This window comes from Spinacia oleracea, chromosome 3 (genome assembly GCF_020520425.1).
Source record: "Spinacia oleracea cultivar Varoflay chromosome 3, BTI_SOV_V1, whole genome shotgun sequence".
In the NCBI taxonomy this organism is placed as follows: Eukaryota; Viridiplantae; Streptophyta; class Magnoliopsida; order Caryophyllales; family Amaranthaceae; genus Spinacia; species Spinacia oleracea.
Window position 1 is genome coordinate 156,907,392 of NC_079489.1, and position 14,597 is coordinate 156,921,988.

General features: G+C 37.5%; 1 protein-coding gene across 2 annotated transcripts; it reads right to left on the reverse strand.

The window, feature by feature from the left end:
* Positions 1-2,112: 2,112 nt before the first annotated feature.
* Positions 2,113-13,886, reverse strand: LOC110791758 (ATP-dependent RNA helicase DEAH11, chloroplastic). Of its 2 annotated transcripts, XM_021996518.2 has the most exons (4): positions 12,935-13,075; positions 11,448-11,587; positions 4,931-8,084; positions 2,113-3,573 (listed from the first exon to the last, which is right to left on the reverse strand). In XM_021996518.2, exons 3-4 carry the CDS (start codon positions 8,079-8,081, stop codon positions 2,348-2,350), a joined length of 4,377 nt encoding a protein of 1,458 aa, XP_021852210.1. In that variant the 5' UTR covers positions 8,082-8,084; positions 11,448-11,587; positions 12,935-13,075; the 3' UTR covers positions 2,113-2,347. The 2 variants fall into 2 exon arrangements, with proteins under 2 accessions (XP_021852210.1, XP_021852209.1); XM_021996517.2 differs by lacking the exon at positions 11,448-11,587 and having other exon boundaries at positions 12,935-13,886.
* Between the last annotated feature and the right edge of the window lie 711 nt (positions 13,887-14,597).

Genomic DNA, 14,597 nt, shown 5'->3' on the forward strand with positions numbered 1-14,597 from the left:
AAAGCATGAAGGTTGACCTTAGACAGATTTGACCACTCATTTTCAGTATCCTCCAAGTTCTCCAATGTTTAACCGATTTTTGAGTCCAATTATTACTCATTATTTAGAGTTGCTTCAATAGAGATGCACCTTGCGAGATACAATCGGTTGTATATAAAATGTTGTCCTAATAAATACGAAATAACAAATAAAACTTGTTACTATGCTCCGTATCAACTATAGATTAGCGACTCTAGGAACAATAGATCATACACTATATATATTGGTTCGTAAGTCTTAAGCATCGGTATCAATTTTTGTTTCCAGTTTTAATGATTTTTACAAAACTTAAAACCAAAATACGAAACCATAAAAAATGGTTTGTAGTTTTTTGTTTTCAGTTTTCATAATCAAGATGATTATTATAGCCTATATGTGTAACTATTTTTTGGTTCATGATAATCTAAATCATATGAATTCTAAAACCAAAAGACAAATAACTGAAAACTTATAGTGATACCGAATTACTCGTTTTTAGTGGAATCTTTGAATATAAAAAGCAAGAAAAAGTTGTAACGTTATGTCAATGATATGCATCCCACACACGCAAGCAAAGCATTTCTTGCGGCATCCACTTCTTTCTCCCAAGTCACAACCACCCTTTTTAACTTATATCTTCATCAACATTCAACACAAAATTAGTTTAATTTAAACAAAGAGAAGAGTCTATTTCTTTCACGCCACAAACAAAGAAAAACCCTCTCTTGTGTGTTAAAAAAACTAGGATGATTAAAACCCGAACTTCGCCGCTAAACTAACTGAACTCAGGTAGGAAACGAGACCAGACCAGACCAGGAGGAATTCAAATGGCTAACTGGGCTACGCCGAAGATCCAACATATGTTTAGTTCAAAAGGGTTTGATGAGAATGATATGATGATGGGAGTTATGCTGTCTCAGAAACCAGGATATGATCTGATTCAAAACTGTGATCTTCCTCCTCCTACTAAAGTCTTTTCTGGGTTATCTGACAATGTGAAAGTTATCAGGAAACTTGGGGTTGATGATGATGGTGATGGTGATGGTGATGATGGGGATAGGAAATTGGGTCTTTTGAAGGCATTAAGGTTGTCTCAGACCCGAGCTCGTGAAGCAGAAGCTAAGTATGCCGCGATTATAAAGGAAAGAGACGCGCTTTCCTGTGCTTTCGTGCAAGATTCTATGCAGATTTTCGGTTACAGACAGTTTGTGCAGTTGCTTGAATTCCAAGTTTCTCAGTTTCAGCAACAACAACAACAGCAGCAACAGCAACACCAGCACCACCAGAAACACCAGCAGAAGCAGCAACAACACCAGCAACAGCAGCAGCAGCAGAAACACCAGCAGCGGCAGCTAGTCTGGTCTGATTGTGGGAAGAGAAAGCAAAGCGAAGAAGGAGAAGAGGGTGATGATGGAAGTGAAAGTAATGGGTTGACATTGTTGCTAACTATGGCTTTCTGTTTGGGAATAGCCGGGTTTGGATTCGCAATTGGTTGCAAATATTTCTACTCTTAGATAAGGTGGGTGGTTTTTCACCCTTCTTGTTGCAATGGGGTTTTGTGTAGTATTAACTTTGGGGTTAACATTTCTGATTCTGATGGGGTTGCAATTGGTTATAATTATAATAGTAAATGTTTTCTGCAAGTGAAAAATGAGGGTGAATACAGTAGTTCAGGCTGCTTCTTTTTTACCACTTTCTGCTTCAAAATGCCCAAAATTGACATTTTGATGCTGTCCAGAATAACTGGGAATTAGAAACTGAAACCTTAGAATTTTAATTTGAAAAACCCTAATAAAAGAAAGGCATGAAAAGCCATATAGATATATCGAAACTGCCGCACGCAATTACACATTATATAACAACATTATAATAGTAAATGTTTCTGCAAGTGAAAAATGAGGGTAAATAATGCAGTAGTTCAGGCTTCTTCTTTTTTACCACTCTCTGCTTCAAAATGCCCAAAATTGACATTTTGATGTGGTCCAGAATAACTGGGAATTAGAAACTGAAACCCAAAGAATTTTAATTTGAAAAGTTCAAATCACCTGAATTGGAACCCTAATAAAAGAGAAGGCATGAAAAGCCATATAGATATATCGAAACTGCCACACGCAATATATTACACATATATAAACAACATTATAACCGCCACTCACGGTATTTACAGAGGGATCTGCAACTAAAAGTTATGTTCTAAACTGTAGTCTGAGCTATACATACATGTGGGTTGTGGAAATGTACAATGTGTTGAACCAAACAAACAAAGAACAGTTATAACATATAACTCTCGAGATTAAGATTAAGATTAAGATTAAGATAAATACCGGTTTCATGTAATTCCTTGATGAATAGCCCTCAAATGATTATAACATTCATCACTGTCAACAAAGGACTCCAAACAAACCCAACACAGATGCTTCCCGCATTTACACTCAATGTGATTGCATCCCTCTGCCTTCTCAATGGGGGTGCCACAACCCGGACATCTTTTTACATCTTTACCCCTCGACCACTCTCGTAAAGAAGAATCCGGATCTTCCTTAAATTCCTTGTACTTTTCACATGATAAGTAAGGGTGGTACTCCAAATTGCATTGAGTACAAGTTTCCGCGTAGCAAGCCTCACAAACAAAAGGCTCCCCTGATTTACCTGAACCATTTACCTGATAAACAGAAGGGCAATCAGGTGATGGACAGGATTGTAATTTCCCACCGCTACATGCCATAAAAGCTCGCATCGAAGCCATAAAAAGTTCGTCCAGTTTTTCGGATGAGAGTAGCGATTTCAAGTCGACGAGCCAAATAGGGACACCACAGCCTTCGTGGGCGCAACACATAGGGAAGCTTTTATCTGTGTTTTTTATTGCAGACTCACATTGTTCTACTAAACATGATCTGCAGAAAACATGCATGCAGCTTTCAAGTTGAATTTCATCTTCAACCTCACACAAACAAATTGGGCAACCCTTTTTACTGAAAGCATTATCCACTGAACTACTACTACTACTTGATTGTGCTACTATCTCATTGATAATTTCCTCCACCTTTTGCTTTGCCTCTTTAGTACCACAAACGGAAATGACATGGCGCCGTGTGTTGAGAGTGAACTCGGTTTTTTCGGGTACCTTCTCCTTCAACCCGTGCAGATCCGGGCCGAACCTCTTGACAACTTCCTTCATTAGATCATGAGGGAGATCAACTCCACGTAGATGGATTTCGAGGTGTTTGTTTATATGGAGGTTGAGAAGCCGCTGAATAAACTGCTCTTCTGCCAAAACAATCTTAGCAGAAGGGCCCACCATCCTCACATTTAGGCTTTGCCTATCAAAATACATGTATATTCCCATTTCTTGTTGAAGGGACTTCATTAATGTGATACCATCTCTAGTAAAGAGAAGCTGTAGTACAGATGGAGTGAGGCTGGGATGATTAACAATCTTCCCTTTCATCAGTTTTTCCAGTGTTCTTCTTGAATTGGCTACAACTTGAGTGGCTGTTGCTGATATCTTTACTCGGTAAGAACCATTGGCATTCCTGTCTAGAGTGCATTCAGTTCCTGGAAACAAAGTGTCTCGTAACAGTGAGCTCCAAGTAAAGCAGTGGCGTAACCAGAAATTATACATAGGGGGCCAAAACTTAACATACGATTTTTATAACAATGCAAAACAAAACAAAAATGAAAACAAAAAAAAGAGTATAAAAGTAAGGGAGACAAGATTTGATCCTTGAACCTCCAACAACCTCTAACTTTCAAGGAAAAATTACCACTTGAGCTATATTAGACATATCATAGGGGGGGCTGGCATGAAGTACAGATGCATATTACAAGGATAGTAGCTTCCAGCTGATATAGAATATACAAAGTAACAATACAGAGAGCAAATTAGATGACGAAAGTAAAGAGTAGGAAGCTCAAAACTACACTATTAAATTTCAGCATGGAAACTATGTATCAGCTTCCAAGGAGAGTAGTTAAGTCCAAGTTCAATTCTTTAGCACTTAGCAAAAGTGCACAGTGAGTTCTCTTTCTAGAATCAAGACCATGCAGAAACCGGTTCGTAGCTATTTTAAGGGTGGAACTAAAAACCTATTTGCAACTGTACAACTAAGGCAATGCAAACCTGGCCCCACCAAGCCCAGAGAGGGGTAATTCTTAGGAGTATTGCTTTATGAATTGGTAAAACAAAAAGAGATGATAGGATGAAATTAAGCAAAAGAATCATCTTAATCTGGAAATCTGGAATAGGTATGGGGAAAAACAATAGATTAATAATGACAGCATCGTATTTCCCTTTGAGAACTCTAGTAGTGTTCTTTGATTCTGTGTTCTTTTCAATGTTAAGGAAATGGATATATATGCCTCAAAACTTACACCACAGGGTCCCTGGCACACACCTGAACCTTGATAGCGGACTAAACCCTCGTCCATAGTGTGATGAGTACAGCTGTAATAATTAACTGGCATCAATAAGCTGATATATTTCATTTTAATCAGCCCAGGTACAACCGATAAACCTAAGTTTGTAATAAAGGTGAATCATTTCAACTTGTGAAAATCAAGTGAATTTGAGGAATTGTATTCATGATGATTATTACAGACATCATATAATCGAGTAAATAACAAAAGGTCCACGGTTTCCACCGTTCATAGGATATGTTTCCGACACCGATTGGAGTTTCTGGTTCTTGAAACACTTGTTTCATTTACTTAAGCTAGGAATTTCAGAGAGCTCAGCGGTATCACCATACAAAAGTGATAAATGAACGACGATCGACAAAGAAGATGAGTAGAAACGAGAAAGAGAACTAAAAGCCAACCAGTTGAAACAATGAAGACTGTGATTAAGGCAACAGAGAGAAAAATCAAATAAATTATGAACAGATAAGTGTAGTGTCCAGGAATTTACGCATACCTCTTTTGCAGTTCAAATAGGCCATTAATGAATCAAGTTCCCTCTTGATTACGAAGTAGACAGCGGAAGAACAGCATATTGAAGTGTGAAATAACCGTTGGCATTGTATTTTCTGCCATGATTGAAAACCAAGTAAAGCCTTTCCTTCAATCTCCTCTAATGCTCTTGCCGCCTCCAAATGTAACCTTCCATCAAAAGTAATCAAAGCTTTCATAAAAGCATTCTTGGGCTCCGGGGGAAAGACCTGAACTCTGCAGAAATTAATCTGTGGGCTCCCTGTTGGCATGAAAGCAGAAATCTCTCTGAAAAGAACTTCTTCACAAGCACGGCACGTTGGATCTTCCACAGCATTTCCTCTAACCAAAAAAAAGTCCACAATTCTCCGATCTGTAGCATTGCTCAATACCTGTAAAATTTCAGGTTCAGAAGCTTCCTTATCAATTCCATATATCACAACAGAATCAATATACTTGTCACTAGGTTCACATCGAACAAATTTTTCTCCAATCCGCAAATTTGAGAACTGTGAAACCAGTAAGCCTACATCACGCGGATCACATTTAACAATAGCGGAGCCTTTACTAATTTTACGAGGCCATGACAATTTTGCTCTGACAGCTGGAAACGAAAATGCTCGGTCAACTCCAAACGTTGCCTTTGAGAGATTCACTCTAATCAAAGAACCATTTAACTCAATGTTCTTCAATTCAGCTGCCCTTTTAGCAGAATCAGGCGTCAGAAATGTAATACTTCCCCACTTCTCTCTATCTTCAATCTCCGAACCATGGATTACAGATTTGTGGACGGCACATATTCCTGGGGCATAACTTTCAATCAACAATATCAGCTCTTTATCGTCAACATCATTGACATGGGGATGAAATACATCAACAGTCAAACATCTCTTGTCAAGCTCTAGATGCTTAATTTCAGCTCCAGACCCGAAAAGTGCAACAGGTGGGAACATACCAGGACCACCATGATACAAACATTTTTCCATGCATTCATTCTGTAATGAGTTTCTTTCCCAATCTAAAGAAGAATTCACATGATTTAAAACCTTTTCAGTGTCATCTGAAGAAGTAAATAAGCGAATTTCATCCTTATCATAGTCGACTTCAACACTGATCCTTTGATCCCCAAAGTTTGTCCGTAGTCGTGACACAAGACAAGTCAGACCATTATTGTATTTCCCACAGAACTTCTTGAGAACAGTTTTCCCATTACCAGATAATGTTGTCACCTGCAGTTTTTGGCTTACCAACCTAGAGACATCAAATAGAGGAGGAGGAGTAAGATCAGATAAGAAGTCCTGGTTAAATGCAGTCACACATGTCAAATATTTACAAGATGTTGATACAATTTCACCAAAGGTAACCCAATCAGGCTTTTGATTGAACATCAGCAGAGAACAGGAAGGATGAAGCTGTATATACTGCCCAGACAACGCCACTTGATAGCCGAGTTGATCACTACCAGAATAAAATGCCACATTTTCAGCAAGGGAAGCAAGAATGGCCATTTTAAGCTTACCATCATGCTCTGTGACTCTTTCAGGTGTCCAACACCAGTAACTTGGTACAATAATTTGAAGTTCACTTTTAAGACAGCTCTCCCATTCACAGACGGCATCATGGCATCTTTGCAGCGCTTTGGCATTGATGCTGTTATCCCAGCACCACTGATTCCTCTTCTTCCCCACTGGAACATCTTCCCATGCTTTGTAAACAGAGAGCAGAGTAAAGAGATCACCATGCGGGTGACAAAAAGGCACCTTGAGACGGTCAGACTTTCGCTTATCTTCAAGTTTACCAACTCGACAAAATATACTACTGGCATTTGCCATAACCGCCGCAAGAACAATACCTTCCTTTTTAAGGCCAAAACTGAAGCAACCAAGAATCAGTTTTCCTAAACGAGGCTCAATGCCAAGTTTAACCAGAGACTGACCGAGGCCAGTCATTTCAAAGTTACCATCTTTTGAAGTGACAGCTCCCAACTGCACAAGATTTCGAATAGCAATATCAATCGCCTCACTGGAGGGAGCATCAATGAAGTCAAAGTCACAAATGTTTTCTATGCCCAGTGCAATAATTTTCAAGGCTGCAACACCCAGATGCACTCTACGAATTTCGGGTTCTTGCTGGGCGGCCATCAAAGTAAAATCATCCTGCGAGTACAGCCGATAACAGCATCCTGGTTCCGTTCTCCCAGCGCGGCCAGCTCGTTGGTTAGCAGAACTCTTGCTGATCCAACATACCTTCAATACGTTCATGCCAGAACCAGGTTCAAATCTGCTCTCCTTGGCCATGCCAGAATCAACAACAAACTTGATCCCAGGAATTGTCAAGGATGTTTCGGCAATGTTTGTCGCAAATATAACTTTTCTTTTACCTGGGTAGTCCTGGAACACATGTGACTGCTCTTCATGTGAAAGTTTACCATGTAATGCCAAAGGCACTGCATCAGCCGCAACCAACATTTCACAAGCCCATTCAACTTCCATAAGAGACGTTAAAAATGCAAGAATTGTTCCTTCGTTCTCGGTTCTATGGATTTCTGTCACCAATCTTACAACGTCAAATACATAGGGGGCAATGTTACCAGAAGATGCAGTGTGTGACTGAGAAGTTCCTTCAGAGAAGCATGGGACATATTTCACATCAACTGGAAAGTTTCTGCCGACTACCGAAAGCATTCCACATCCAAAAAAATATTCGGAAAGCTGCTTAGAATCAGCTGTTGCAGACATGATAATAAGCCTCAGTTCAGGCCTCTGAGGAAGCAGTTTCTTAAGCATCGACAAGAGCAGATCAGTGTTTAGCGTCCTCTCATGAGCTTCATCCACAAGAATGCAGGAAACCCCAGACAACATCCTGTCCTTCATGCATTGCTGCAGTAAACAGTGGTCTGTCATATATACTATCTTGCCATCAAATCTTTTAAGACATGAAGAAGACCGATAACAGCTAATAGCGTTTTCTTCATAACACCCATAACTCTCTTCTTGAACTCGGCGTTCCAATGAAATCGCCGCAATCTTTCTTGGCTGAGTGCATATTAGAGATCCATCAGCAACTACACCTGAATCGGCAAGAAATTGTACCAACTGAGTACTCTTTCCCGATCCCGTTTCTCCTATCAGCACCATAATCTGCAAAAACAAACCAAACAACCAAAAAAAAATTACAAAAAGAAAACATACGCATACGGAGTATATACATCAGTATAGATGGCAGTGGGATGTGACAGCATGCTGATTGATATGGCCCAAATCCCCAAACAAATGCTGGCACTGTCAGGCACAACAAAAATTTTAAGTACTGCACAGCAAGAAGGCGTGATCGATGGATCATGCGGACAAAGGTTTTGCAAAAATAGCAAGGAAATGCACGTGGCATGGTGGGCGGCACGAAAATGGCCAGGGACTTCATTAGGATTACTTTTTCCAATTGCAGTATCAATTTATTATTCATTCATTAATAACTTTTCCAACTACATACTCTCTTTACTCCAATCTAGTCGTCAGTTTAAAAAAATAACTTACCATCAATATGAAAGGATAGGTTGCGTTTGGTATCGTTTTTTATTTCCAGTTTTCTGTTTTTTCTAGAGAACAAAAATAAGGAAACCAAAAAAATAGTTTCTAATTTTTTGCATTTTTACAAACCAACATAATTATAGACTCGACTATGTTTTAGTTCATGATTCAATCTAAATCATATGACTTTCAAATTCATGTGGCTAGGCTAGATCCAGCCAAGGTTTAGCCTAAGTCAGCAGTTTAACGATTCACAAAAAAAGGCAGGTTTCTTCACATCAGGGGTTCTTTTTTGGCCTTTCACACCAATTTCTACTAACAAATATATACAAGTTATCTTCAACAACATAGTAAATCAAGTCTCTTAAATCGTTTCTGACAGCTGTTCTTATCACCATTGTGATATTCTCACAATCTTGTCCATGTCTTTCCTCCATTACAAACCTTCCTCCTCGATAAATTGAGTAACATTATTTAGCAGTGTTTAGTTTTTCCCCCTTGGCTCATACGGAGTAAACATCTACAAGTATCTCTTTTTCTTCAATTTCATTACCACTAAGCACCACCTAAGTTGTAATTAAGTGTTAAAAAAAATTATGGGAAAAAAGAATAACACATGTTCAGAGATACATTTTTAAAGATAAATTATCAACAAAACCACCTTCCAAACAGATAGCTAGGGGTATGATCACTTCACTTTTTGTTAATCATCAAGTCTCAGCAAATTAAAGACAAACCAAGCATGTAAGCCACATATCCCTATTGAGAAAGAGCCACAACTATAATACAACATATAATCCACACAGCATAAAATTTGAAGGGACTCCGATTAGAAGTCTCCACTCCAAAATGGATTTAGCCACAACTATAACACAATGCTTAAAATCCACAACACAAAATATGAAGGATTCCAGATAGAAGTCTCCTAAAGCCATCTCCCAGGAGGCACAAGCAACACTGTTCCACATCAATTTTCTTTCAAGATGCTTCGCGACTGATAAGCATCTTAAATTTTTGGACAAAATCATCAATTTCCATAAGATAACAGAAATTCACGGCTAACGCACACCTTTAAACACGGAACAAGGCCTTTATCAAAGGCAGGTTCAGATATATTTCTGGTGCGCATTCAATTTCCACAAACAGAAGCTTGAATAAACAATTATACAATGATTTTAAGGTAAAAAAAGGGCTTCAAGAATGCACAAAAACCCATCTATAAATGGCATGTTAGGATAAGGACCAGGTGTATCCGCATATATGTATCAAGATTCATGACATGAGAGTTATTCTTTTCTATTAATTCACATGGATTACACAAAAACCAATTCCTTAATAATGTCTTCTTAGGATTCGGCTAGACACTTCATGAGTTATGACTTAACTAAAGAAAGGAAAAGACCATGATACCAATATAGGCCCGAATCAATTAGTGCAACAACACCCCAATCCCCCTCCCCCCCAAACCCCCTCCCCACAAACGAAAATACCATAAGGGATCAGTTTGACCAGGGCTCAAATCAGATTCTGTCCGCACATACAAGTTACAGCTCTATACCCCAACCAATCAAAATGAGTTCACACAAACTTATATCATATTCATGATAACACTTAAAAGCATTTATTACAGCAAGTTTTTGGCTATCTTTTTAATTAAAGCGAGTTTTAGTATCATAACATAGCATTTTGTAATACATCATTTTATGTAGATAAATATTCCCTATGTCCCAATTCAATCTCTATATTTAACTTAACACTTACCATTCCACGACTTTGACCATTAATACATTCAATTCTCTAATACGTAGTAGTAAAATTATAAATAGAAGAAATTATAACCAATCCAACATCTTACACACTGACATTTTATTTTACATAATTTTTTTTTTAAAATGCGGTCAAAGATAGTGCATGACTGATGCAAAAGTCAAATTGTAGCGAATAATTAGGACGGAGGAAGTACTTAGAAAAGACACAAAAAGTAAGTTGTATAAAACAAACTCTTCACTTTCTCCCGAGTATCCATCTAAACCCTCTGACATAGATAAGGATGGATATTTGAAAATTTGACACCCGAACTTCGTAATTAAAGGGAAATTTTACATAAAATAGCAAGTTAAACACTTGGACTGATACTCATACCTAATAGGAGTAACAGAATCAGAGTAACATAATAAATAAAAAATACGAAGAATATAATAACTAAGTGTATGAAATCAAAACACGGTGAAGAGACTATATTTTTAAAATCCAAGTACGAATCCGACTTCAAAATCCACGTAACCATTGATATATAATTATTAACCGGAATTGGTAACCAAAATTTATTTAAATGTACCATAATTATGATTCATTTAATATACAAACGTAAATAATAGTCAAATACTACCTCTGTGTCTGAAAGTTCTTTACGCTTTGGAATATTGGTCCAAAATATGAAAACTTTTACCGTAAATTATCACTACTATATACATCAAAACGTTATCGTGAAAGATCTTATTAGATTGGATCTTGGTATATATTGATATTTTCAAAATATCAACTTTTTATAATTTTTTGACATACGAAATTTGATATCAGTGGATTGGAGTCTGTGCAAATAGTAGGTGTAAAGAACTTTAAGGAACGGAGTTAGTATATAATAATGATACTGATAATCATAAATATTACATATTTATTTATTTGAACCTATCGGACTTTGTCAAAACTTAGGCTTTGTTTGGCAAGACTAGCTGAAATTGAACTGAACCTGATAAGGTACCTGATAGGTGGCTATTTACAATAACAGTTTGGTAAAACTAATATCTCGATTATTCTCCATTACCACGTGTTAATATTTTTGTTACAAGAATAATTACTCAACTAAGTACTTAATCAAATAACTCATAAACCTAGTATATGGTTTTACGGAAAATAAAACATAACCATAATTTTGTAACCCGCATAAAAGTAAAATTAAAAACAAAAAAGCCTAACCTTTGCCTTCAAACAAATGAAAGCTCAACTATGATCCCCACCTACCCCTCAAGGGCTCAAATCCCCGAGGACTTCTACCAAGCAACCAGCACTATCTCTCTCCTTCAGTTATCTTCTTGTCGGTCTCCTTCTAGTTCCTTCTATGGAAAAAAATGTAGATTCATGATTTGGTCGGTGAAAACTTTTGTTTTGATTAATTCTGAGAGTTTGTATCAAATTTGTGATCTTACTAATATAATCTCCTGCTAGTATTGATTTTGGGGATTTTTTTGTGTTGGTGGTTTGATTAACCAATTGCTATTTTATTATGGGTTTTGATTTTAAAGGAAAAACAAGATTTAGCTCCTCGTTTACAAATGTTAGATTGAATAACGTCTGGATTTCAACCCAAAAATCCACCTTAAATTACATTTTTCAAGTGACTTAAATTATTAACACCTAATCATTTAAGGTGACTTAAATTACTAGCACCTAATCATTCAATGTGACTTAAATTATTAGCACCCTATCATTTAAGGTAACAGAAAATGCTTGCCAAACAGAGTCTTATGGAACTTTATTGGAGCTTATAGGACCTTATTAATACTTATAAGACCTTATTAAAAACTTATAATACCTTATTGGAACTTAATAGACCTTGGGACCTTATTAGAATTTATCTGAACTTATAGCACGTGAAACTTATATAAAAGAGGTCTTATAAGTTGAAGAGAACACCACTGGCAAGGACATTCTAATACTTTTCCATTTATCTCCATTTCATGCCAAGCATTGGATATATAAATATAAACTTGTCCTATCCCACTCCCTAATTTTCATAGATTATTCTTGCGTGAACCTGGTCCACAATAATATTAGTCTGGACCCAAAATCAATAATTTTCTCTAGCACTCCTACTGCGTACATAGTGACCTTTGTTGTTCCAGTAACTATAATAAATTAAACAACACATTTCTTAGATATACTAACCATCTTTTGAATCATAGTAACCATGTATTAAAGTGAATTGTGACTTAAAAACTCATTATTCAAACACAATATGTATCAACGACAATAATTTGATACATGTGTTTCATAATAATCCTAATAAACAAGATGTTAGACTTTTTTAGGCATGATCCACGATATAGTGTGGATCAGTGATTCAGTCTCATGTAAGAATTGGTGTAATTTCATATCCTTCTCCCTCATTTTATCCCCCTTGTCTTTATCCCCCCTTTTATCCATATACCAAACACCCCCTAAAACAAGAGTTAATGGTAAAACAAGGAAATATTATGCATAGACAAAAATACCCTTGATACCTTTAAAGTGACAATTCAAACTTGAAAGTGGTGTTCAGTTATTCACACTTTCTTTGAGGGCATTTTTGTCATCTCACCACCCAAAAAAAAACTTTAGCTAAAAATCAGTAGTAATGTAGTACCAAACATAAATCTATGAATGAACTACACGTAGAAATGGGAGTGAGTGACAAAAAAATTCACCTGCTGAGAACTGATATGCCGGAGAAGTTCCCGCCGGTAAGCATAGATAGGCAAACCATCACGAAGCCGTCGACATTCCCTCAAAATCAGGTAATAAATCCTCGGCCAATCAACCCCATCGCCGTCGAACCGATACGGCGAAAATCCTTCTCCATTCCCTTTTCCTCCTTCAATATGTGTAAGTAAACAACGAACTCCGGCCTTAAACTCTTGAATGCGCTTTAAAATCAGCTCTTTCTCACCCCTTAACACCTCCTTCTTCTTCTTCAGCTCATCGAACAACTGCAGAGGATTATGCTTCCTCAAGGAAGCTAAAACAACAGCAATTTCTTTCTCTAAACTAAGCAATTTCCCCTCCCAACTCTTCACCTCCTCACAGGAATCCAGCCCTCGAAGCTTAGCCGAAAACAGCGGCTTCAACCTGCTATTCACCTCGTCTCGGTCCGATAAAACGATGACGTTTCTGATCAAATTCGGCACCAGGTTGTGGTCGCCGGAGAACAGCGATTCCCAGAATTTAACGAACGCGTCGCGGGCGCAGCTCCACTGAGTGAAATACAGAACAATTGCAAAAGGTTTCGGCTCGAAAACGACGTCGTACGGGTGGAATTTGCAGTTTTTCAGCAATAATCCCTCAACGAAAACGGAATTGCGGTAGTTGAAGGTGTCGCCGGGGAGAGGAGAAAGCTTTACGACGAAATTAGGGCGGAGAGGACGGCGGAACATCGGAGCATCCGGTGGCCTGCCGCGCGGGTAATCCGCCGGAGATTTAGGATTACGGCAAGGTAAATAGGACTGGTTTCGGATATTAGAGTGATAAACACGAGCCATGGTGGAGGAGAGAGAAAAACCCTACGAAAATTTTGGGGAAGAAATTTGAAGGTGAAAGGGGTTTAACTGTTTAAGTGTTTTCAGGTGTCAGAAAAAGAGTGATAAACACTTGTGTAGGGGTAGGCAGAATAATTATAGATTGATTTATAGGGGGTGATTTAAATATTGTTGTACTATTGGTTTTCCTTTTATGAATAGGATATTGAAAAGGTTTGCGCGCATTTAGGCTTTGTTCTATTCGATTTATCTAAGAAAATACGGAGTAATTATTTGTGTAAAAAGATGCATACTGTAGATAACATACTCCCTTTGTATTGCAAAAATATATACGGAGTATAATTTTTTCTCTTTTTATTACTCTCTCTGTCCCGGAATACTTGACCTGTTTTCCTTATCGGGCCGTCCCTTAATACTTGACCTGTTTCTAAAAATGTAAATATTCTAACAATATTATATTATTTCTCACTCCACCCCTATTAATCCACCTACCCCTACTCCATATAAAAAATAATTAAAAATTCAACCTCTACTCTCCCCCAACCCCACCTCTTAACCCACCTCCCACTAACTACATTAAAATAATACTCCACTATCAACTACTACCTATTAAATTAAATAAGTCAATTCAAGTCCCTTAAACTCGGTGCCGGTCAAACCGGATCGAGTATTCCGGGACAGAGGGAGTATAATAAATAATTCATTCATTATCCCCACTTTCATTTTATTTTAATAAATTCAACTCACTCTCTCAAAATTATGTGTTGGTCAAAGACTCAAAGTGTATCTATTTTTAAAATATGAAAGGAGTACTCTTTTTTTAACTTATATTATA